The 24,450-nt window shown below is 33.8% G+C and overlaps 1 protein-coding gene across 4 annotated transcripts in view; it reads left to right on the top strand.

Annotated features, from left to right (window-relative positions):
- The first annotated feature begins 6,057 nt into the window (after positions 1 to 6,057).
- The window catches only part of syt14a (synaptotagmin XIVa), a 70,086-nt gene continuing 51,693 nt past the window's right edge, over positions 6,058 to 24,450 (top strand). For all 4 annotated transcript variants that reach the window (XM_073920147.1, XM_068213077.2, XM_073920146.1 and 1 more), the window contains exon 1: positions 6,058 to 6,083. In XM_073920147.1, the coding sequence (XP_073776248.1) occupies positions 6,071 to 6,083 (13 nt within the window). In that variant the 5' untranslated portion in view covers positions 6,058 to 6,070. The remainder of the gene's footprint in view (positions 6,084 to 24,450) is intronic.

The following is a 24,450-nucleotide window of genomic DNA, read 5'->3' as shown; positions in this document are numbered from 1 at the left end:
AATGTTCCAATGTAAATAGTGTAAAATAATCAGATTTAGTCAGCCTGATCTCACGAGAAAACGTCAGTATTTTACGTTTTGCCAGTTTAGTGGCTAATTCGTACGAGTTCAGTCGTACGAAATGGTACGATTTTAAAAAGGAGGCGTGGCACCTGACCCCACCCCTAATATAAGCAAATCGTACTAAATTGTACGAATTAGATCGTACAAATTCATACGAATTAGCCACTAAATGAAAAGGTTACGAATTGCCGTTAGATTGTGTTGGATTTAGTTTAAAATTTACATTCGACGCATAGAGGACAATGCAGAGACTTTGGTAAGTGAATCAAGGCAACAACAGCTTCTGCTTACGTGTATTCAATATTAAACTTCACTGTGTTTTATCGCAATAAGTTATAATTTTAAAAGAAGTTATTGCATTAAAACGATTCAAAGATCAAATTATTATTTTTTTATATTATGAAAGGAATTAGGCAATTACCCATGGCTTTAATATAAAATACTTTGGTATATTTATCTTTGGCCCACGGCCATCAGTGATATTTGGTTTTTGGCCCTTCATATGAACAAGTTTGGGCACCCCTGGTTTAGACTGATGATGAGGATGACAGATGCCTACTGTATCATGACTAAAATCACCAAATGGCCTTAAACAATAACTAATTGTACTACTGAATGTTGCGGTTTCACACATCACATGTAAACGCATCAACCTTTCACAGTGGAATTCTCAATACCCACTCTTGAGTACTTTTACTCGCACTACATTGTAAGGAAATAATAGTACTTTTTACCAGTTTTTTAGTACTCTTTCCACCACTGATTCTGGTGGCATTACTTCACCAGGTAAACAACTGCACATGTGCACTGCTGTCCATGTGGCATACAAAAAAATGGGAATAATCCTGTATCCACTGTTCCAAGCTCCAGGTTCACTCCTTTTGTGTTCATTTTTGGAACTTTCAACTTTGGACAAAGATGATAATATGTTCTATGATTGATCCCCCCTATAAGTAGCAGAGTGTGCCACATTTCTCCCATAACCATCCTAATGTGAGTTGTATCACATTGGACCTTCTGTTGGCTCTGACCAGATGGGATTGCAATGGTTACCCTTGTGGATGAGATTTTGGAGTTACAGCCTGACACACTAGTGTGTCATTTATTTTTTCCACAGACCACTGAAAGCTGCTGACCAAGAGAAACCTACCAGCTTTGTATTAATGATTAGGCCCTTTAGTCTTTATTCTCACACCTTTTTGCTGCATTCAGACTTTTCAGATCTTAAAACATGGTCTTGTTAGGAAATGATCAACAATATTCACTTCGCCTAGTCATAAAAAAAAAAGAATTGGCTTTTTAGTGTATGTTTTTAGAAAATCTCTTATGCTCCTCATGCATTATTAGATATGCAACTACACTAATCAGCATAATGTACAATTTCTAGATGCTATTGAGGTTTCTCTATACAGCTTCTGTGTAGGTTAGTAGACACTTAATGGTTTCTTCTTTAGAAAGCTGTCTACAAGGGGAGACTGTCTCTGAAACTAACAGTTCTATCTTGTGATAGCTTATCTTTTTCCCAGAAGAACTCAAGCGACTCGTCTTTGGGACAGAAACAGACACGGTTTGTAAGCTCATCTTTTACTGGTTTCCAAATCCTGGCTTCTGTGCCCTAAAAAAGCAAAGAAAGTCTGATTTTTCTTAGTCGAATGTGTTTGGTTTTTTAAGATAAAATGCTTGGTTGTTTACCTGACCTCTCTGAGAGAGAAGAGCACGGTTGTATTGATTTATCTGAAGAACTGATCAATCTACCTCTTCATGTCTCCTTCAAACTGAAAGGGTTAATGCGTGTCTGAGTGTTTCTATGACAACACAGATGAGACTGATGGGCGCAAGCTTTTGGACGAGGCGCTCCGTTCGGAATCCAAAAATAACCACACACAAAACAACTCTAAAGAGATGGTAAGCAAGAGGAAGAGGAGGTCAATAATTGATAGAGAAGATTCTGCCCAGACATCCAGACCACGCCAGATGTAACCTTCCACATTGACTGTTACTAAAATGTTAGATTTGAGCTAAAATAGATCTAATCCACAAACAGTTTGACATTTTTAATGCATAAAAAAGACGTGCGATAGAAGTTTCTGTCTAAAAGGATTGCATATTTTTATTAATAATTACCAGCGTGGACAGACATTGTTTTCATTTATTACACTTTAAAATATCAGATGTTTCAACTCAAATTTGGGTAAAATGTGGAGTGAAATTTAGTTAAAAATGACATTTATAAATTTAATACACACTACTGTACATTTTTAATGTGTTCAAATGTTTATTTCAGTGCATATAATTTATAAAGTCCCTTCTATCAACAGATAGTGTCCTGGTAGAAAACCTCATGAAGTACACTCATTCAGGGTGTTAAGTAATATTTAAATAAAACATTAAATATAAATAATCTTGCATAATTTTAATTGCTGTTTTCTTCTGTATGCTGCTTAGTGATTTTTAGATGTTGACATGCCAAAGCAAATTAATTTTTCTACTACTTACCAACAGATGGAAAATATATCCAATAAAACATTTTCAGTCTACTTCTGGATGCCAGAGATAAAATTAGATGGCTTTTTTTTGTCTCTGACCAATATACATCTACAACAATACATCTAACTATAAGCAAGATAAAATATGGAAATAGGATGATTCAATTAAGACAAATAATTGATGTAATTATTTTCACCATTTTAAGGTTTGACTTTTATGTGTCAATTATACACTTTTCAACCACTTTGTTAGGTACACCTTACTAGTATACCGGGTTGGATCCCCTTTTGCACAGAACTGCTGCTCAGTGGATTTTTTTTTTTTTTCGGACCATTCTCTGTTAACCCTAAAGATGATTGTGCGTGAAAATCCCAGTAGATCAGCAGTTTCTGAAAAAGACCATCCCGTCTTGCACCAACAACCATGCAACATTCGAAGTCACTTAAATCACCTTTTTCCCTCATTTTGATGCTTGCTTTGAACTGCAGCAGATTATCTTGACCCCGTATACATGCCTGAATGCATTGAGTTACTGTCATGCGATTGGCTGATTAGACATTTGCATTAACGAGCAGTTGGAAAGGTGTACCTAATAAAGTGGCCGGTGAGTGTATATTTAAGATACTTAAAATAACAGAAGGATATTTCAGGGAGTCTTTCAGAAGGAATTTCTTGTTTGCATTTGTTGTCCTTTTAGTTGCAGTTAGCTGGTGGCAAGGTGTACGTGTCCTCACATTTGCTCTGTCAATTATAAGCAAATGGAGAATAAATCAAGAGCGATGTGAGCAGTCAAAACACATTATCCCTATTTACACCCAGAGAGAAAATGGGATTCGAAATATTCAATCATTTCTGTGTCTCTTAATAGGCAGTGACATTTCTGTGATGATGCAGCTTTTGGGAATGGGAGTATAGATTACTTCACACGCATGTCATTAAACATCAGCCCCTTCCTCTTGTTAATGATGTTTTTGTTTATGCTTTTAGGCTGATATTAAATGTAAAGCGATTGAGATGTCCAATGAGCAGACGAAAAAGCGAATATGAAATGATTTTATAGGTGGAGAGCAAGAGTGATGGGGGCTGTTATTTCTAGCATGATGGCACGTGCTTGTGTTTTTAACCAGAACAATGGGTGCATGGCAACTGCTGGTAACCATGGCGACTTTTAAGGTTGCTGGACGGATTATAATAAAAGTGCCAGTATTGTCAGATTCACATCTGATGAAGTCCTTGTTGGTATTTCAGACACATTGTATTTTTTTTTCACTTGACACTCTGAAAGGACGAAGCTGATTTCCCAGATGTTTTTCTATCTCTCTCCCTTTCATCTTTTCTCTTGTAAGTGCTCTGAATGGCTTCTGGTACTTACAGAAATCTAATGATTATATGCCAGTTGACAGGAAATGCAGCAGCACTTCTCTCAGAACAGTGAAAAGCAAAGACAGAAGGAGCCTACTTGACAACAAATAATGTAATTTTCAGTCTAGAACATTGTTTCACAAATTGGACAAGGTTGTAATTATGTTAGCCGCAGGACATTTAAAAAGAAATTTCAGAATCAACTCAATATCGCTTCATGGCTTGAAGGGAGCAAGATAGAAAGTGATCTTTTTAATTGCTCTTGAATGCAGATGCTCTCTGAAGGTCACGCTCATTGGGAGCGATGCCTGCTGTTTTGGCTATGAATTTTTTAAACATCCCGGAAAGGTGGGTGAAATATATGCCATCAGTAATAATTGCAAATATTTGTTGCAGTTCTCCTCAAAGGTAAAAGAGTTCACACAGTGCTGCATTTAAAAAAAATTAAATTAAAATAATTGCTTTAAATTTTTAGGTTGAATCAAATTAACTTTATTCCAATGAACTTATATTATGTTAATCTGACTTAAAACAGCTTGCGTAACTTATTAAATTAAGTTAAAACATATTTAATTTAGATTAATAAGTTACAATGACCAAAAACATATGCTATCAGGACTAATTGATCGCATGAATGGCCTGTATAATCAAGGGTCTTAAAGAAACTATCACAAAACCAATAATGTAAATATATGAGTGATTAAAAGTACATTTAAATTAATTTGAGTTGGTTGTACAGCCTGGCCATGGCAGATGATCATTATTTAGACTGTTTGAATGATTTATTTTATAATAATATTATCAATTTAAATCATACTTTAATGTCCTGAATGCTTTGCCCATTGGTCTGCAAGAATATAAAATATGACTATAATTTTGTGAGATTGCTTTTGTTGTAGGCTGTTTAATTGGTTAAGTATCAGAAAAATTGGGTTATATTTTCATAAATATTCGAAATAGTTCTAATCCATTTATGTGCTTGAACTTTACTTGTCAGCACTAACAGTTATGCATAGAATATTAGTGCTGAAAATTAAATTTCATGCACAAAAAAATGAAATGAAATATCAACTATACGCAATTATTAAGCTGAATTTTATAAAATGTTAGTTTTTGTTATATTTGTTACACCATATGAATTTGTAGTTAACCTGTTGTGTGAATAGCCTACTTGTGAAGTTGATAAGCTATCAATTTCAATTAACGCTCGAATTCATATTATTATTTATTTTTGACATGTACATCACAATTACACTAGACAGCCAAATGCATGTGTTAAAGTGTTTTAGCAGACTTGCTAATTCTCAACACCTGTCCATGGCAGACTTGACCTAAAATGAAAATAAAAATAAAATAGATACATTTACACTATTATAAACATTAAAATGCATTATAAACATTATAATTATTTACATAAAATTGTTATAAGCCAAAAGCAAAGGTGGCATGATCAACAAACTAATAGTAAACCATTTGTTTAAACTACTTTTTAAGTACACTACTAAAACATTTATATTACTTTGTAATTTTAGGCTATCAGGTACATCATTTCACAATTTGGTTCACTTAACAGAAAAAAAAAAAATTGATTGACCAAAAGAGTTACAAAGTCTTACACTTTGGAACAAGACAGTCACCACCAGCAATTGCTCGTGTGATTGTGAGAGGTTTTATGTATACTGATTAGATCTGAAAACAGTGTTGGAACATGATTATTTATATTTAAACATTTAAAAAAAAACAATATAAGCTAATTAAATTCAATAAAACGATTAATACTACAAAGGTTATGTTTACATAAAACCTCACAATGATGCAATCGCCTTAAAATCTCTAACTGCGCCTTGTATATTACTCCCCATGTACTCATTAACATATAACCTGATCAAGACATACTAAATATGCAAATTCGATTGATCGAAATCACATTTCCTCCACTGACTTCTCGGTTCGCGGTAGTTCCAACGTATAATTTAGTTTTTCAGCTGCTGTCACACAATTCATAAACATTATTATTGGAAAACATGATCAGCATCCAGCGAAGATCTCTCAGCAGAGGCTTTTCCGTTATTCTAGAATGTACCATCTGACGCGCGTCCCCCGCTCGAGCCCACCCCATCTTAAGTACGCGCCATGGTTCAGTCCAGACCAGAACATCATGGCGATAGATGGTAAGTAGGCCGATACCGCTCTCCCGCTCGCAAACTCACTTCTCTTTCCAAACACCCTCTCCTCGTTCTACAAGCAGTGCTTAAATGTCACTATTCCCGCTCTTGCTCTGGTATGCGGTGTTTTGTATGTCAAAGGGACGCTGGTGGTAAAGTTTGTGTGTTGTAGTGTGAAGGGAAGTGATTGTGGTGCTGAAGGAACAGCTCCGCACTGGCGGTTCCCTCTTCAACTCGCGGCGCTGTTTGATGGTTTCTTCCACTATAGTGCAGGAGAACCGGTGTTCATTGAGGAAATCTGGTGCTTTCACTTCTCCACGGTGGAGTGTGCCACCTATCTGATAGCCAGGCTCTTTTTAAGCCATTGTTTGTCTTTGCGTATTAATTTCAGACACTCATACAGGTTGCTCTATATGAGGCGCGGAGGCTGTTTAGCAGAGATTTCCCCGCTGAAGGATCACGTTGTTCTTTAATCTTTGATCTTTGCTCTTATGCTTAATGTCTATTTGCCTAAGTGTAACATTGGCTCATTTGACTTCCTTCTGACTCTTGCTGTTTTTGAATGTATGTGAGGTGTATGTTGTGTTCTGTATGTTTGGCTGAAGTTTATGAGAATGTTCTTTGGTGAGTGGAGATTGATTCTCATTTTGTGACCGGATTATGATTGTGTTAAAAAGTCTTTTTTAAAACCATAACTGCAAGCCAGTACCAACACACCCACGCACACAGCCTACACACACCAGAAAAGATGGAATATGTGCAGTGCTTTCAGTTAAGTTTAATAGTGCTGGAAAAGAGATTGGCAACTATTAAAACTAATTTGATCAGTTAATTTAACATTATATAAAATCTGTGTTTATTCTCAATTGTAAATCGTGAGAAGGATAATGTATGTTTGTACACTTTTAAAATAATTTTATTATTATGATTACATTGATCCAAATTAGATTATCAACATAAATCTATATTCATTGTAAAAATAAAAGATCAAAAGCAATTACATAAACAGTATACAGTAAAAATAAGAGCACGGTTCAAAATATGATTCACTTAGTTTAAATGAATGATGTTGATGCGAACAATCTAATTAAAATAAATATAGAAATCTGCTATTGTGTATTTAAAACACATTTTGTATAGAACTAAAATATAAATTGTTTTTTAAATATTTGTTCAAAGTGTAATTAAAATTGCATTTCTCTCTCTCTTCATTTTCTTTTCGGCTTAGTCCCTTTAATAATCTGGGATTGCCACAGCAGAATAAACTGCCAATTTATCCAGCATATGTTTTACGCAGCGGATGCCCTAGCTGCAACCCATCACTGGGAAACAACTATTCACTCCAACACTCATTCACGCATATACCCTACAGACAATTTAGCTTACCCAATTCACTTGTACCACATGTTTTTGGACTTATGGGGGGAAACTGGAGAACCCGGAGGAAGCCCACGCAATCACGGGGACAACATGCAAACTCCACACAGAAATGGCAACTGATCCAGCTCGTACCAGCGACCTTCTTTATGTGAGGCGATTGTGCTACCCACTGCGCCATGATGCTGCTATTATTATTACTATTTATATTATTATTATTATTATTATTATTATTTGATATTTCCTCCCAACAGATTAATCTGTACTATTTTTTAAAACAGTTTTATTTTTTTGATAGATTAGTCCCACTTATGCACAAATGTATTATTGTAAAGCATCCTGTAGAAAATATTAATTAAAAAAAAGATCTGTGAAGGGTGTTTGAATTTATGCTCAGCACTGTGCAGTATATTATTATTATTATTATTATTATTATTATTATTATTATCATTATTATTATTATTTTAATGCATGTTTTAGCTGATAAAAGCCAGTTAAAAACATTGTTAGCTGGTTTAGATATAAAAAAAAGGTTGACTAATTTGGTCAAGATTTAAAGCTCTAACTGGTCTAAATTGGTACATGAATAAATGTGTGATATAAAATTCCATACAGTATGAAAGAGTTAACATTTTGAGTATATATTGACATAAATTAACAAATGAGGTGTCAGTTTCCATATTTGATTTCACTTTTTAAATGGCAGAAAATGTATTTGCTGTTGACATAAAATCACAACGTAAGAAAAAAAGGAAAATTGTGCATGATTAATCATTCTAACATAAAAGATACATTTAAAAATCACATTGGTGTACTGAGATTTTTTTTTTTAAATATTTATCTTTTAATAGCCTGAATGGAGATTTTTGACTTTACTAGTATTAATGCATTTTGCTTCAATCTTGGGTAACCTTTAAAATAAGTGTACTACAGTATCCAGTGTTCATGCCTTTTGACAGATATCTTTTTAAATCTTTAAGAAAGCAAGTGGAAAAATTGTAATTTATATATATCCATTGTAAATCTTAATATTTAATAGTGCAGTTGTGTTTTGAGATCATGATAAACTTGTAATGGTTGAGAGCGCTGGTTATTCTGCATTGTACTGCAGCAGGTCAGCTAAGCGAATTGACACATTGACATCTAAACAGAGCTTTCTGCCCCAGGACAATCAGGTACTTTTATCTCTTTTCCTCTGTTGGCACAGTGAGTCCACATCAAATATTTACAGCACTTCCCTGCTGTTTTGCAGAGAATAAAACCCAAAATCATATTAGGACAACAGAAGAGCAGCGCATGAACGGCATGTGGATTACTGATAAGGAAAGAAAAGCATGAAAAAAAGGGTCTGTCGGGGCTTTGTTTCAGTGTTATCACTTCAGTAAAATGTGTTGCTCATAAAAGACCTCTTGCCTTTGTTCTTTTCTCTTTGGTTCGCATGAATCTCTTGTATGTAAAACTCAATATTTTTAACTGGTTATAAGGTAAACATCTGGTGTTTGGTTTAGATCATTGCTGAGTAAGTGTTTAGTGGGTTGTTTACTCTTCTAGATCGGTGGTTCCCAAAGTGTGGGTCACTTAATGATTTCCAAAAGTCAAATAAATTTTATTAAACTATTACAATTATCATATTTTGACCATAACCCACAGACAATAAAAATTGTAGTTTTTAATAGTAAAAAACTATATGCAAATGAAAAGCCGTCAGCCTTTAAATAATTTTTTTCAATAAATGCGGTATACAGGTGAATTGGGTTAGCTAAATTGTCCGTATGTGTGTGAATGAGAGTGTATGGGTGTTTTCCAACAATGATTTGCAGCTGGAAGCACATCTGCTGCTTAAAATATAAGCTGGATAAGTTGGCGGTTCATTCTGCTGTGGTGACCCCAGATTAATAAAGGGACTAAGCTGAAAAGAAAATTGAATGAATGAATGAATGAATGACTATAAAATGAAATGGTTGTTAGACAGTTGCACTTTTGTTGTATGGTCAATATGGTCATGTTTTTATAGACCTATTGTTGTGTGCGTGACGTTTGTATTTATGACCACCTCCAAGGAATTTAGAGGTTGCGAGTTACTGGCATTGCTATTTTAGGGGTTGCGGGTTTGGAAATCCCTGTTCTAGATAGGAATGCTATGATTATAGATTTTGATTGTACGATAATAGTCTGAGGAATAATCATGGTTTTGCAGTTATCATGCATTCATTGATTTTAAAACACTAGTTTCGAAAATCACATTAAAACTCCTTGTATTTTAAAGAGTTATTCATTACTGCTCAGTAACCAAATACGTAATACAGCTCAAATAATAATAAAAACATAGTCCATTTCTCTTTGGACCTAAAAATAAGTTTTAAAGGTTTGTGAAATTTAAACATAAGTAATGCTTTTACACTGAAAATAAATGACTGAAAAATTAATAAATAAACAGTATTTGTCTAATGTAAATCTGTCGTAAGTATTTATCATGTAAGTATTTACCTTTTAAAGAGAACAAATCATAACCTTAAAATTGTTAGGTTCTATCTGACATTTTTGTCAAAATTGAGTTATTGACATATTCTTATTAATTGTCAATTTATTTACATTATGGGATGTTTTTTATAAGTTGTTTACATTATAAGACTTTTTATTTAAAAAAACAAAAGTTAGACACACACTGTTAGCTATGCAATGCAACAACTTTGAAGCTCAATATCTCAAAATCATTCAGAATGCAGATTGAACCTTATTATTCAAAGGTGACGAAATGTAGTCAAAGGCTGCTGAACCTCTGTCTGAAAGACACTTTGGATCAACCATATTACAAAAAGTTTGAATTTTGAAAGTTTGAAATTTGCAAATTCTATACAAAATGTGAGGCTGATCGGTCAGTTCTTGTCACATGACTCGCGGTGCGCTCATGGTATTCTGAAAAGTTTAGATGGTTTTAACTTGATGCGTCTAGAAAGCACAAGCAAGTTGTGGCATGCACACGTCACTCCCAATATGCGGACAGAAGTGGTGCGCCTCCACTGGAAATAACAAACATGCAAAAGATGCAATATGTGAACAGTCCTTAGTTATTAGCATTAGCCATAGTTAAACCAGTGTGCGTGTGTGTTAGTCTTGGTGTACAAACTTGGAACTTTAAACTAGTACACAGATGGCATAACTTTGTTTAGTTGGAGCAGTTTTGTTCTGTGCCATTGTGTGATTTTACGATTAATTAACCAATTAATTAACCATGACAAACTAAATCGCGAATAATAGTAAAATTGGTTAATCGTTGCATCCCTAGTTCTAGATAATGTGATTCATTTTGAATGTCACTTTCATGTGAAGGACAAATTTGAAATGATTTTGGAGAAGCAATTCAACCATAGCCAAAAGATTGCTCTTTATTTTTAGAGCCGACAGGGGAATTTATATAATCTGCATTATTAACATTACCTTTTGCCAATTCACTTTGTATTAGCACAGCCTGAATTATCATAAAACCAAAATAAAAAAGTGAACAAATGTCTAGAATTAGAGTTAAAACCCATGTGAATTTTCTTTTAAAGTTGTTTTCATTTATTGCTGAGCTGGAGGAGTCTTACTGTTCACCAGTTCATAGTCTTGGTAGTCATTTGGCTCTCATTAGTGTGTTGCCTTGTTTAACCTATAAATGAGAGAATTAGCTTGTCAGAATCAGTTTACATAAGATGTTATGTCAGAGTACTGGAAACAACGAGTATTTTTAGGTTTAGCATTTTAAGATCCACTGTTTTTAATGCCTGTTTTTTCTCTAATTTGCTGTTTTATCTGTTTATGAATGCTTTTGTCAAAACACATAATGTAAACTCAGCATTGGACCCATTTCAAAACAAATCTGTAAAGATGTTCTGTGAAAGATTCCAAGTTTTCCATTGGGTTCCTGTGACATTTTCATATTAATTGCCTTTGTGTTTAACATTTAAAAATAGTCATAGGAGTGTAGAGTGATGTGAAGGTGGGCAGATGATGAGAAAATGCTCATTTTAAAGCAAACTATTCTGTTGAAGATGCGACTGGTTTTTAGTGACAAGAACTGATTTGATCTGCAGCGTTTTAAGACACCCCCCCCCCCTTATTTTTAACTATACACTACCATACCATAGCAAAATTTTGAAAGTTTTGAAAGCTTTTACGAAGGCTGAATTTATTCCACCAAACTACAGTAAAACATTAATACAATTGTCGTGATCTCCAGCTGTGTGTTCTTCTGTAAAGTGGACGCTGACAAAGGAAGTGCGGATCCAAATGCAGGTTTATTAAACAGAGATGGTCAGGCAAGCAATGGTCAACACAGGGGCAAACAGATGTACACAGAAAATCACAGGAAATAAGTCGTAGTCATAAACAGGCGGATGGTCAGTATATGCAGGCAGCAGACAACGTTGAAACAAACAAAACATAGCAAGGTTCAAACAGGCAAGGCAAGCAAGTAGTAATGTTCACAATACCATATAACAAGACTGAGCAAAGTCTCTGGGCTCTATTTTCACGATCCATGTGCAAAGTGCAAAGCCCAGGGAGCAAACGCATTAAGGTCGTGTCAGAATCCACTTTTGCTAATATAAGGACGGAAAAATCTGCTTTGCACTGCGGCGCATGGTCTAAAAGGGTTGAGTTTATTCTCCTAATGGGTTATAGGTGTGTTTTGAGAATAAACCAATCAGAGTCTCATCTCCCATTCCCTTTAAGAGCCAGTTGCGTTGCGCCATGGCACATTTGCTATTTACATGACGTAAAGTAAGTGACCCTTTTAGACCATGCGCCATGGCGCAAAGCGGCCATCCTTAAATTAGCAAATATGGATTCTGACACGCCCTGAAAGCGTTTGCGCCCTGCGCTTTCCGTTTTGCGCATGCACCGTCAAAATAGAGCCCTTAATGTCTTTGTAAGTGTGCTTTTTAGAATTAAAATTACTGTACATTTTATTTATTATAAAAAGTAAAAATGTCTCTTTTGATATATTTAATGCATCCTTGCTAAATGAAATCCTCTTTTTATGAAGAAAAATTATTTCTGACATTGGTAGTTTTTTTATTATTATTATTATGTAATTTATTATTTCTTTATGACTTTTTTAAGCTGCCATAATTAAACTTGCTACCACTTGGATAAAAGTTGGCTCAAGGATATTGGCTCAAATATCTGAGGGGGCTGATTTAAACTGGCGTAATGCTGAATAAGTCTCATATTCCCAGCAGGTTGTATAATATCTTTTGTTTCTTTCTCACTGGTTCTATCCTGCTGCCCGTGGGATGTGATTTCTCTCCTTGGCCAACTGTGGTTTATCCCAAAGAGACTCACACACACTGGATTTCTGAGTTAGCAGTCCACATGATGATTTGCATTTGTTCATATTTCAGATTTTTTACATTTTGCAACACTGATTTATTAAAACATAAATAAATACAAATGACTGTAATAAACTGGGAACACCATTGCATGCAATTTGGCCATAGCCAAACATACAGTATCATTTACATATACATCGGTCTTTAGGGGCATCTTGTGCATGAAATTAAATCTCGAGAGTCTGACTTCTGCAGAGTCTGTTTCATGACTCAGATCATGTACAGACAGAGCGTGAACTCCATCCAATGCAAAGTCTGAATACAGCGAGTAGATAAAGTCCCAGCAGAGTCCATTCACCATAACACACCCCCACAGAGCCCCATTCCCTCTCCCAAAGGCAACAGGCCAGGTCTAGTGTTGTGTTGTGTTGTTATTGTATTATCTTTTGTATGGTAGCTTGCATCTTAAATACACTGAATAAAACTCACAGTTCAGACTCTTCTATTTTTTTGCTTTCAGACTTTCTATAATGTTAAAGTTGTGGGATTAACATTAAGATAAGCTCACAACTGGAAGTAAAGTCGCAATTATAAAAGATGAAAATCACAATTGGAAGATGTAAACAGAATTACTAAAAAAATAAAGGCAGATTTACTACAAATCCTATAAACTTGCAATGAAAAAAAACTATTTTCCCCCCACAAAAGATTTTTATATTGTGATGTTTTGCCTGCTGTATTGACATTTTCTCCATTGAATAAAAGTGTTGCAATTATGAAAAAAGGCAGAATTGTAATGAAATGTAATGCTGAAAAGCCAGTATTGTCAAAAAAATGACATTGAGCTGTTTGTTCAAACTATTATTTATAGAAAATTGAGGGGGGGGGGGACTACTTAATTGTTTAATGTTCAATCCAGTTGAATTTGTAAAAATTAAATTACCTTAACTCCCTCATTTTGTCCCAACACAAATTGATTGTGTATATTGATGTCAAATGTAGAATTCAAAGAAAAAAGTCAGAAATCAAATTTATATCCCAAATTTATTAACCTGTTAGCCACCACTCCGTTTTGGGACTTTATGCATACCTAACTTCAAATAGTAGCTGTTCTTGACCCCAGTAAGCTACACACAAAGAATAGACATCATTGGAAAGAAAATACATTATGAAAAATTGTACTCTGTTTAATATTAGTTTTTCCATATACAAACACATGAAATCGGTCATGTAATAATCTAGAAAAAATGCCTTGAAAGCCAAATGTCTCATGACTCGAGTTTATAATTTGATGAAGATAATTTGCTAAATGAGATTCCTGCAAAAAGTTTTCGGAGACAATATAGGTGTCTTTCTCCCTCTCATCGTCAGAGGCACTTTCTCAAACTAAAACAGTAACAGTTGCTGAATAATTTGAGCTACATTCACAGTTCATGTATCTTTGGAAAAAAGACACTTTGGGCTTCATCTAGAGCAGGGGTGTCAAACTCAATTCCTGGAGGGCCGAAGCCCTGCAGTTTAGTTCCAACCCTGCTCCAACACACTTACCTGTAGGTTTCAAACAAGCCTGAAGGACTCAATTAGTTTGATCAGGTGTGTTTTATTAGGGTTGGAACTAAACTGTGCAGAGCTGCGGCCCTTTTGGAACTGAGTTTGACACCTGTGATCTAGAGTTTATAAAGCTATGTTATATGTTATTAAAACTTTTTATTATTTTATAAAGAGCTAGCTAGCTGCATATTTCAATTTGGCACTTAAGATTGCAAGATACAGTCAAGCTCGAAATTATTCATACCCCTGGTAAATTCTAAGTTAAAGTTTTTGGTCAAATGTAAATAAAAGCTGAGAATTTTTTACACAATGAAGCCTCTTGTACATTGTCTTATCTTTAGGGAGAAGCCTGTGTCATTTCCAGTCAAAAAAAACAACAACTTGCTGGTTGAATAAAATAGGTTTAAGTCAGAAATTGTCAGTAGTATGAATATTTTTGGCATTGACTGTATATACAGTAGCCAGATTTAATAAACACCAATAAACTCACAAATCTATTTCCCCTACTTTCTGTTTTCAGTTTGAGATTTTGAGGTTGTCACAATTTTCATCTTAATTGCAAAAAGTCAAGAAAAAGGAGACGATAGCAAGAGTTGTGACATGTAACCTCAGAATTGTGTAAAAACAAAAATCACAATACTGTTTTATTTCTAAGTAAAACCTTTTACTTTATTTATGATTTTCTTTTTAAGAAATTACATCACAAAGTTCCCTTTTTTGCTCTCACCTTTGTGACTTTTATAGATTCTTTTAAAATTCTGACTTTATTTTCTACAATTCTGAGACATCAGTCAGAACATATAACAGTTGGTATAAAAGTTGCATTTACTTTATTATTATTATTATTATTATTTTTTTTTTATTTATTTATTTTTTATTATTATTATTATATTCAGACATAAAAAGTGACCATACAAATGGGTGCTGCCTGAGGCATCTTTTAATATTTTGTGATTAATAAAGCGAACAAGTGAGTTTTGGTCCAGCATTTTTCAATTCTTTTCCAGTGCTTATGGAACCTATATGCAACCTGACTACAATTTGGCCATTTTTGGATATTCTAATATAATGGACAAATCTCTGAAGGCTCCCTGTTATAAGAGAGGATTGAACGAGCTGCATTATATCATTAAAATGGAACAACTATGTGTTGAAACTTCACAAAAAAAAAAAGTTGAAATCACATGGGGACCTATTTTAAGACTCTTAGGAATTTAGCATTTAAAGTTTGTACGTTAACATTTCTAACCAAAATATTCATGACACTGGGTTTGTACAAATGTGAATATTGTCATCTTTTGTTTATATGTTTATGCTACATATGTTGTGTTATAGTTATATATTAGAGCTGTCAATCGATAAAAAAAATAAATTAATCAAACTTTTTTTTAAATTAATCACGATTAATCACATTTGAAAGACTGTAACTTGTAATTTTGGCTATTCAAATGTAAAATTAATATAAATGCAAGACAAAAACTATTTAAATTTAAAATATAATTGTTTTTTAGAATTTTTGTTTAACTTGTAACACAGATTTCTTCATGTAAACAACAAACCTACAATAAACCATCAAGATCCTGCATGGCTTGACAGCCATATTTATTACAGAAAATAAAACACAGGCATGTTAATGCCATTTGAATTTTAAAACATTCAATACCAATAAAGAAAACATTGATTTCCATGATGGATTCTAAGTGGTCTGCAAAAAATGCCAAAATACAGGCATTACATATTTGGAAAATGGAAAATTATAATAATAATAATAAAGTATTGAATACAAACAATTGTTCTCATTGCAGGGCTGGACTGGGACAAAAAAATCGGCCCAGGCATTTTGGGCCAGAGAAGCCCACTACATCAATTGAAATGCTCTCCATCTGTGCACGCCCTTGAATATGTTTACCAACTCCCACTCTATAAAAGCACATAAGCCATATATAGGAAATAACGAGTTGACAAATTAAAAACAGAATTTTTTAAATTTATTTTTATAATAAAATTATAATCTACACTGGAAGTCCATCTTGTCATACATCTTGTCTGTGTGTTTTGAGTGAACCTAATAAATAATGAACATAACAAAAACTGCCTGCTGATGCACAGTTAATGTTAATTAATAAAATAAAGATAAATAATAAAAGCAATGTGTCAGAGACTCTTAAAAAAACGTTTAACTCAACATTGAAACATCAAACGTTGCTAAAAGATTTTAGATAGTCAATCAAATGAACTTAAACAACTGAAAAATGCAACAAATATTTGTTTGGGCCCGAACCACAAAACTAAATGTAAAAAAAAAAGTTGCTTAAGTTTCACACTAGTTTGGTCATGTATAAATATCACTATAAGCATACATCATGCTGACAATCAAAAACACTATGTCATGATATCTCATGCGATTGTCTTCTGACTGAGTACATCTTAAAATACATTTTTTATAATTTGTAAAATAAAGACTTAAGGAAACAGCATAGGAGGAAGTTGCAGCCGGCTGTGGTGCAGATTAAAAGTTTTTAAAAAAAGTATATTTTTTAGGACAGATAGGTAACTAGATAGAATAGACAGGAATATATTGATCTGTGCTCCGCTGCACGCTGCAGAGTGCAGACACAAAAGGAAAATGCCTGCTCTCTGCTTCTGCTATCCCGCGCGTGAGAAACAGGCGTGACTCTCGACTCTTTTGACAAATACACACCTATGTTGCACGCTTACACAGAGCCCAACACGGAAGTTTGTGATTGGGTCAGCCCAATGTCAATAAAGAAAAGAACCAATGGGCCGCTCTGTCCGGAAAAGAAACATCTTACTTTCAGAGCGTCACAGCTCACAGGATCGTCAATCACTTAGGCAGAAAAACATGACAGTCTGCTAAGTGTTTTATGGGCCGATCAGATCATAAGAAGATGATTAGCCCGGCCCAAAAAGTACGTCGGCCCATCGGGAAACTGTCCGGTCTGCCAGATGGCCAGTCTGCCCCTGGCCACAACAGAAAAAAAAAAAAACAGCAACTGCGTTAATTGCGTTAATTTTTGCGTTAGTTTTTTTTACACGTTAAATATTTCAATTTAATTGCATGCGTTAACGCACTAATTTTGACAGCAAATATATATACTGTATGTATGTATGTATACGGTTGAAGTCAGAAATATTAGCCCCCCTATGAATTTTTTCTTTTAAATATTTCCCAAATGATGTTTAACAGGACAAGAATATTTTCACGGTATGTCTGATAATGTTTTTTCTTCAGGTAAAAGTCTTATTTGTTTTATTTCAGCAAGGATAAAAGCAGTTTTTAATTTTTAAGTCATTTTAAGGTAAAAATTATTAGCCCCTTTAAGCTATATATTTTTTCGATAGTCTACAGGACAAGCCATCATTATACAATAACTTGCCTATTTATCCTAACCTGCCTAGTTAACTTAATTGCCCTAGTTAAGCCTTTAAATGTTACTTTAAGCTGTATAGAAATGTCTTGAAAAATATCTGGTCAAATATTATTTACTGTCATCATGGCAAAGATAAAATAAATCAGTTATTAGAAATGAGTTATTAAAACTATTATGTTTAGAAATATGTTGAAGAAATCTTCTCTCCATTAAACAGAAATTGGGGGAAAAATAAACAGGGGGGCTAATAATTCTAACTTCAACTGTATATTTGGTAACTGAGACAATCCCTCTTTTTTTGTTGGTGTCTTTATTGGTATTGTACTGTTTTTTTTAAACATCTTATAAATGTAAATAAAACAAAATATTACAAAACAAAAGTAAGCGAACAAGAATTGTAAATGTTTCACTTCTTTTGTAGTTTCCAGATTAGCGTAGTGAATGATGCAGACAGCTTAAATCGTCTGATTAATTATTGATCCGTGAAAACTAGAGTACTTATTCAGCGTTATTTAAACTAGCATTGCTTAACATCTGAATCAAACCTCTCCACAGGTCAGCAGCCTGAAGGAGTTTGTAAAAGGAGGCGTATCCATGCAATCACAGTCTTATCTCTAATTGGTTTGAGACTTGAGATCTCGTGCATATTTAAGACTGGTTTGCAGTTGGCCATTAGCTTTTATGTGTCTTGACTTAAATTGCTCCTCTGTCTCCCAAGAGCAAGAGAAAGAGAGAGTGTAAGAAAGAAAGACAGAAATGTAGACTGTAGTGAATAGGATCTCCCTAAGAGGGCCAAGCTGTTAATTGCGGCGTTGTGTGTCAGACTGTTAATGTGTGCGCAGGAGAGAGGGAGAAGGAGTGAGACTCTCTAGGGCAAAGTTGTCTCTTCTCTGTCTGGTTATCAGTCTGGGTCACAGTTAGTCAAGACAGCTACATGTAAGTGATACTGGATAAATCAAGCCAACAGAGCAGTAGGAGAAAAATCTCATAGGGAATGTGGTTTGATATATATATATATTTGCTTCATATCTGTGTTTGTTTGTTTGTTTGTTTGTTTGTTTGTTTGTTTGTTTGTTTGTTTGTTTGTTACAAAATATTACAAGTATTTTTATTTTAATTTTTCTAATGAAAATAGTTATGTTTTTAAATGAGGGGATTGTGTCAATGAGTCACTTGTGATGAGAATCCCTCATTTAAATCCAGAATGAATCTGTTTTTGAACTGATTAATTGAGTCAGTGATTCCAACTAATTTATAAAGGCATTTGAATGAATCTTTTTAGTAATTTTTTTTTTTATTTCTGAATGAATCTCTTTTTTTAGAGTCAATTCAGTCAACAATTCTGTTACTCACTTATAAAGAAAATAGCTTATTCATATGCAGAATTCATCTTTTTTGTGTAATTAGTTGACTCTGTTGTTCCAACTCGTTTATAAAGGCCTTTATTTATTTGCTTATTTCATTCCTGAATGAATCTCCTTTTGAAAGATTCAGTTGAGTCTGCATTTGTTTTACTTCCTTATAAAGAGAATCACTTATTCAAATCCAGAATGAATCTTTTTTTTTAGTTAATTAGTTGAGTCAGTGATTCCGACTCCTTTATAATGGCATTTTTTTTAACACTGAAAGAATCGTTTTTTGAAAGAGTCAGTTTAGTCAGCAATTCTGGTACTCACTTATAAATAGAATCACTTATTCAAATCCAGAATGAATCTTTTTTTTTAGTTAATTAGTTGAGTCAGTGATTCCGACTCCTTTATAATGGCATTTTTTTTAACACTGAAAGAATCGTTTTTTGAAAGAGTCAGTTTAGTCAGCAATTCTGGTACTCACTTATAAATAGAATCACTTATTCAAATCCAGAATGAATCTATTTTGTTAATTAGTTGAGTCAGTGATTTAAACTCATTTATAAAGGAGCAATTCCAGTGTTATGGATGTGACATTTGCAGTAAAACCTCAAAACATAAATTCACAGAGAAAGTAAATGTTAAAATTATATTGAAACATCTGTTTATATTTTCCAGAACAACTAACCACAGAGTTAAGGGATCAGAAAAATATCAATCTGTAAACATGTTTTGTACTTTAAATGAGGAAAATAAACATGCGTAATGGATGTGACAAAAAAGTTTGCGAGTTTAGTCTACACTGCATAAACCAAAAGAACCAATGATAATCAAAAGGATAAGAGTTGGCTTCTATAAAACAAAAATGATCGGTTTTATTTTATTTAATATTTTTACATTTATGAGGAAAAACTTAATTTTTTCATGGCAAGGTTGACATTTGCACAGAATTGCTGAAAGGCATTTTTTTCATTCCTGAATGAATCTTTTTTTGAAATAGTCAATTTAGTCAGCAATTCTGTTACTCACTTATAAAGAAAACCACTTATTCAAATCCAGATTGAATCTGTTTTTGAGAGAATTAGTTGAGTCAGTAATTACAACTCATAATAAGGCATTTTTTTCATTCCTGAACGAATCTGTTTTTGAATCTGTCAGCATTTCAGTTACTCACTTATAAAAAGAATAACTTATTAAATCCTGATTTAATTGTTTTTTGTTAAATAGTTGATTAAGTGATTTTAAGTTATTTGTTTCATTCCTGTATGAATCTGCATTGGTGAGATAGTTAACCGAGTCAGTGATTCAATTACTTATGAAAAAATCACTTGTTTTAAATATTAATGAATTGGTTTTAGAATGAACCGCCTCATTCAATGTATCAGTAACTCCCTTTAAATACAGTTCTTTTTGATCCTGAATAAATTAATAATTTTATTAAATTTGTAATTCAATAACTGACTAATAAAGACACTAGCAATTTGTTTAATTCCTGTATATAAAGTATAAGGACAGTTACTGAATCATTGTTTTTGATCCAATTAATTGAGTCGGTGATTCATTCACTCTTTTATAGAGCTTGTTTGTCTCCTACTGCCATAATTTGTAAACTATAGAAAGATTACATTAAGATTGCATTGTGGGATTTTTCAGGGCCTGATCAGTGCACTGACTACTGAACAAGGGGCTGATTAAGACGCACCCATAGCCTAACATTGTAGATCAAGGCACTCACAGTGAAAGTCACTTAGGATAAAAGCTTCTACAAAAATTAGTCAATTTCTCAGCCAATGGCATTGAATCATTTGTCTCTTCATAATCTCATTTTGCTTCAGATGAAATTAAAAAGTTCAACAGTCCCAGACAAAAGCGCAGATGACCTGCATGCTTTTAGGGCATTTTCTAATATCTTTCCTTGAAAGCTGTGATCTCTCTGGAGAGTGTGGTTTGGACGGGTGCTAATTGTCCCTATGAATCAGCTTTAATGATTCTTTAATGGAGTTGGCAGACGCTTAAACTGTTGGCTGATGGAGTTGGTTCATATTAAATTACACTACCCAGCCCTCAATGTTTGAATGTGCCTGCATTTAGTTATTATTTTACCAGACATTTACTTTTGCCAGATGATTAATAGCATGCTAATGGCCTAAAATGAATATTTAATTGCATCTAAATTAGTTTTATTAATAATTTTCTGTCTTAAGGCTGCGTGTCTGATAATACTTTTCCTAAACTGTCGATAAAAAGGGTTCAGCATTTACATCACTTATACAAAACTCTGCAAAACCTAAACACACACACAAACACACATATTGAAACTCGTCGATATTGATCCACATTTGTTAGCTTTGAAAACTCATATCTTGAGTATTAGTATCTTGGGTGGTTTTGATCTTAATTTACACTGTAAAAAATCAGTTTATTAATATTACCCCATTTTCTTCAATTTATTTATGCTTTAAGATTACATTATGGGACCTTAATCTCTCCTTCCTCAACTTTTGATGATGAAATGATTAACACAATTATTATTGACATTTTTATTAATTTTAAACAATACAGAATATTTGCTGGGTTGATCATACAAATTCCAGGAAAAATTAAACGGAACTGCCAGCTTTTGCAGACTTTACAAAACCAAAACTTCTTTATATATAAAATGTAAGTACATTTTAACAAAGGGGACTAATATAAATTAAAAACATTGACTTTTTCATAGTTTGGGATATGGGCTGGGACAACAAAATGGTATCGATATTTATTGACCGAACACCATTGTCATTAACAATTTTTTTTTAAAGTTTGGTATAAAGTTTCGGTACGAAATGCTATAGTTTTATTATAATGTGGCTGCTAAGCACGCAACTTGGAAGGAATGCCAATAAGCTTAAAGTTATTTCCAATCAAGGCGCATGACATGATGCAGCAACTGGCGCACACGTGACGCATGCACATTTTCAAGGCGCACTTAGTTGAAAACATTTCAGAATGCCGCGTGCACCACGATTCATGCAAGTACAACTAACCAATCTGCTTCACACTTTGTATGCAATATTAACATTTCGATAATAAAAAAAGACTCAGACAAACAGAGCGCACCCAAATATTGCAGTGCTTTTTCATTCTCTTCTTAAATACAAACTAGTATCGAAACTTCAGCAATGGTTTGTTTGTTTGTCATCCTCTTAGAAATGGTTGATAGTCGCCTAGTTATGAGAAATGACAGAGGAGCACAAGTACAAATTGCATTGAAAATGGTAAAGGAAACTGATTCCACGCACTCCTGCTTTTTGACGCACCATGTGAACGGACTCTGGTTGGGTTTTAACACCTCAGGTCAGAATTACAACACACACGAAAACAAACGCCCTGACAATCGTCCGTGAAGAGTGTGTAAATTAAAAAAGGAATCCAGAGTGGCTTTTTGATTTCTTTTCTTGTGCATCCCAGCCACTAGTTCCTTATCTGAAAGATTTTTTAGTATAGGGGTAATGTAGTCATTCAACTTCACTATTTGTAATTTTGCAATATGTATTTAAATAATGATGATGGTTGATTCCTTTACTTAAAAGTTCAGTTTTGATTATCATCATTTCTTTTGTTAATAGAGTTTGTGGTTTACTGTGTGAATATCAAAGACACCTTACAGGTGTTGTTCAATCTTAGTTTGCTTTGATTGTTCAGCGATTACACTTTATCATTGCACACTCTTTGTAATGTTTTATTTATAAAGTTTGAGTCTCTTTAACGCTTATTTTTATTTTTTTAAGATTTTTAAGATTGTTTTTGTTTTTGACTATTAAAACTATTTGTCTTAGTAATTGGTAAATTAAAATAAAATGGTTTAATAAATAAAAAATCATAATATTCCTAAATTATTGTAAAAAAATATTCAAGAATTATCGATACTGAATGATATACGTGATTTTTTTTTTCCTGTATCGCCCAGCCCTAGTTTTCGACAATACATTGCATAAGAAAGAAGTTTTCAATAATCGTCTTGTGCAGCATGTTTGAGTATTAGATTCAGTTTTACTTCGTTTATCTGTTTTCTGGCATGAACACTCCCAACACAAATGATCGCCATTTGTCACCTAATTACAATATGTTTTGTCATCTCATGCAAGAGACCTTTTCTTTTTTGACATTTCATATTATTAAACCATTGTGGTGGTAGTGATGTTATCAGTTTCAGCTGTTGCTCCAATGTTGCGTTATATTGTCACAGAATTCTATTAATATGAAACATACATGTCTTTCTTTAACTATAGACTTTCTTATTAGACATTTGTGACATTTGCTCTTTCATTTTTTTCAATATACTCAGTATACACTCACAGACAAAGCCAATGTTAGAACATAATGCAAAAAATATCTCAGCCTAACCAAGGACATAATGCTCAACCACATTAAAGCTCCAATGTTAAAAGAGCATCTCTAATGAGTTTCAGTAGTCGGTCAACAAACCCACCATGAGATATTGGAAAATCACAGGTTTTTCTGTTTCTCAGTGGCATTTTCATTATATCCCCTCTGGCGAGCTGCTTGTGCATGCTGTTGTTTCGGAAGCCAAAGCGGATTTGTGTGTAAATCTGTCAGTCTGCGAGGATAAGATGTTGTTTCTTTACAGAGACTGAGAGATGGTGAAAATAGAACACAAAATCTGGAGCTGTTAAGCCTGAGCTGGAAGGATTCTAGATATAGGTAGATTGAGTTATTGTGGTTGGCAGAACTATTCGAATCTCAGTTGTGGTCTCAGTATTATGATCTGGTTGGGAGAGTTATTTAATAGTTTACTCACAGTCACCTGTTGAGTTTAGAGACTCATTTGTAATAATGTGTAATTATTTACAATAGAAAAAAAGCATATACTGTTTAACTACAAATTGTTGACGTAGAAGAACTTTAAAATACTTTGTATGGAAATACGTTAAGATAAAAGTGTTTTGTTCTATTTTATGAGCTTCAGTTTAATGCATCTTTTAAATTAATTGGAAACTTTATGCTTTTTTTCTTCAGTAACATTCATTGTGATGTGTGGTGTGGCTCTGCTTCATAAGACTGATCTTCATTTCCAAGGGCATTTTTATCTGTCACTCATTTGCCCACTCAGTTCATGGTTTGAAAGCTACTGTATATTGTGGGAAATACCTATATAAAACTGGGACGGGTCTCTATAAATACAGAACCACCTTGTCTGAAGAAAGAGATGGATGAAAGAGAGGACAAAAGTACTTGGGGCTTGGCCCTGCATCCTCACCTTGGCTTAGTTTACTTACTTTATTTACAGACTCGGCATCAGTCAAACAGTTTCCCTCTGGACAGAATCAGAACTGACCTCCAGAGCAGAATCCTTGGAGATCAACCTCAGCTCTCAGAGAATCTTGCTATC

This window comes from Danio rerio, chromosome 13, assembly GCF_049306965.1.
Source record: "Danio rerio strain Tuebingen ecotype United States chromosome 13, GRCz12tu, whole genome shotgun sequence".
Lineage (NCBI taxonomy): Eukaryota > Metazoa > Chordata > Actinopteri > Cypriniformes > Danionidae > Danio > Danio rerio.
This window is presented reverse-complemented; position numbering and strand designations above follow the sequence as displayed.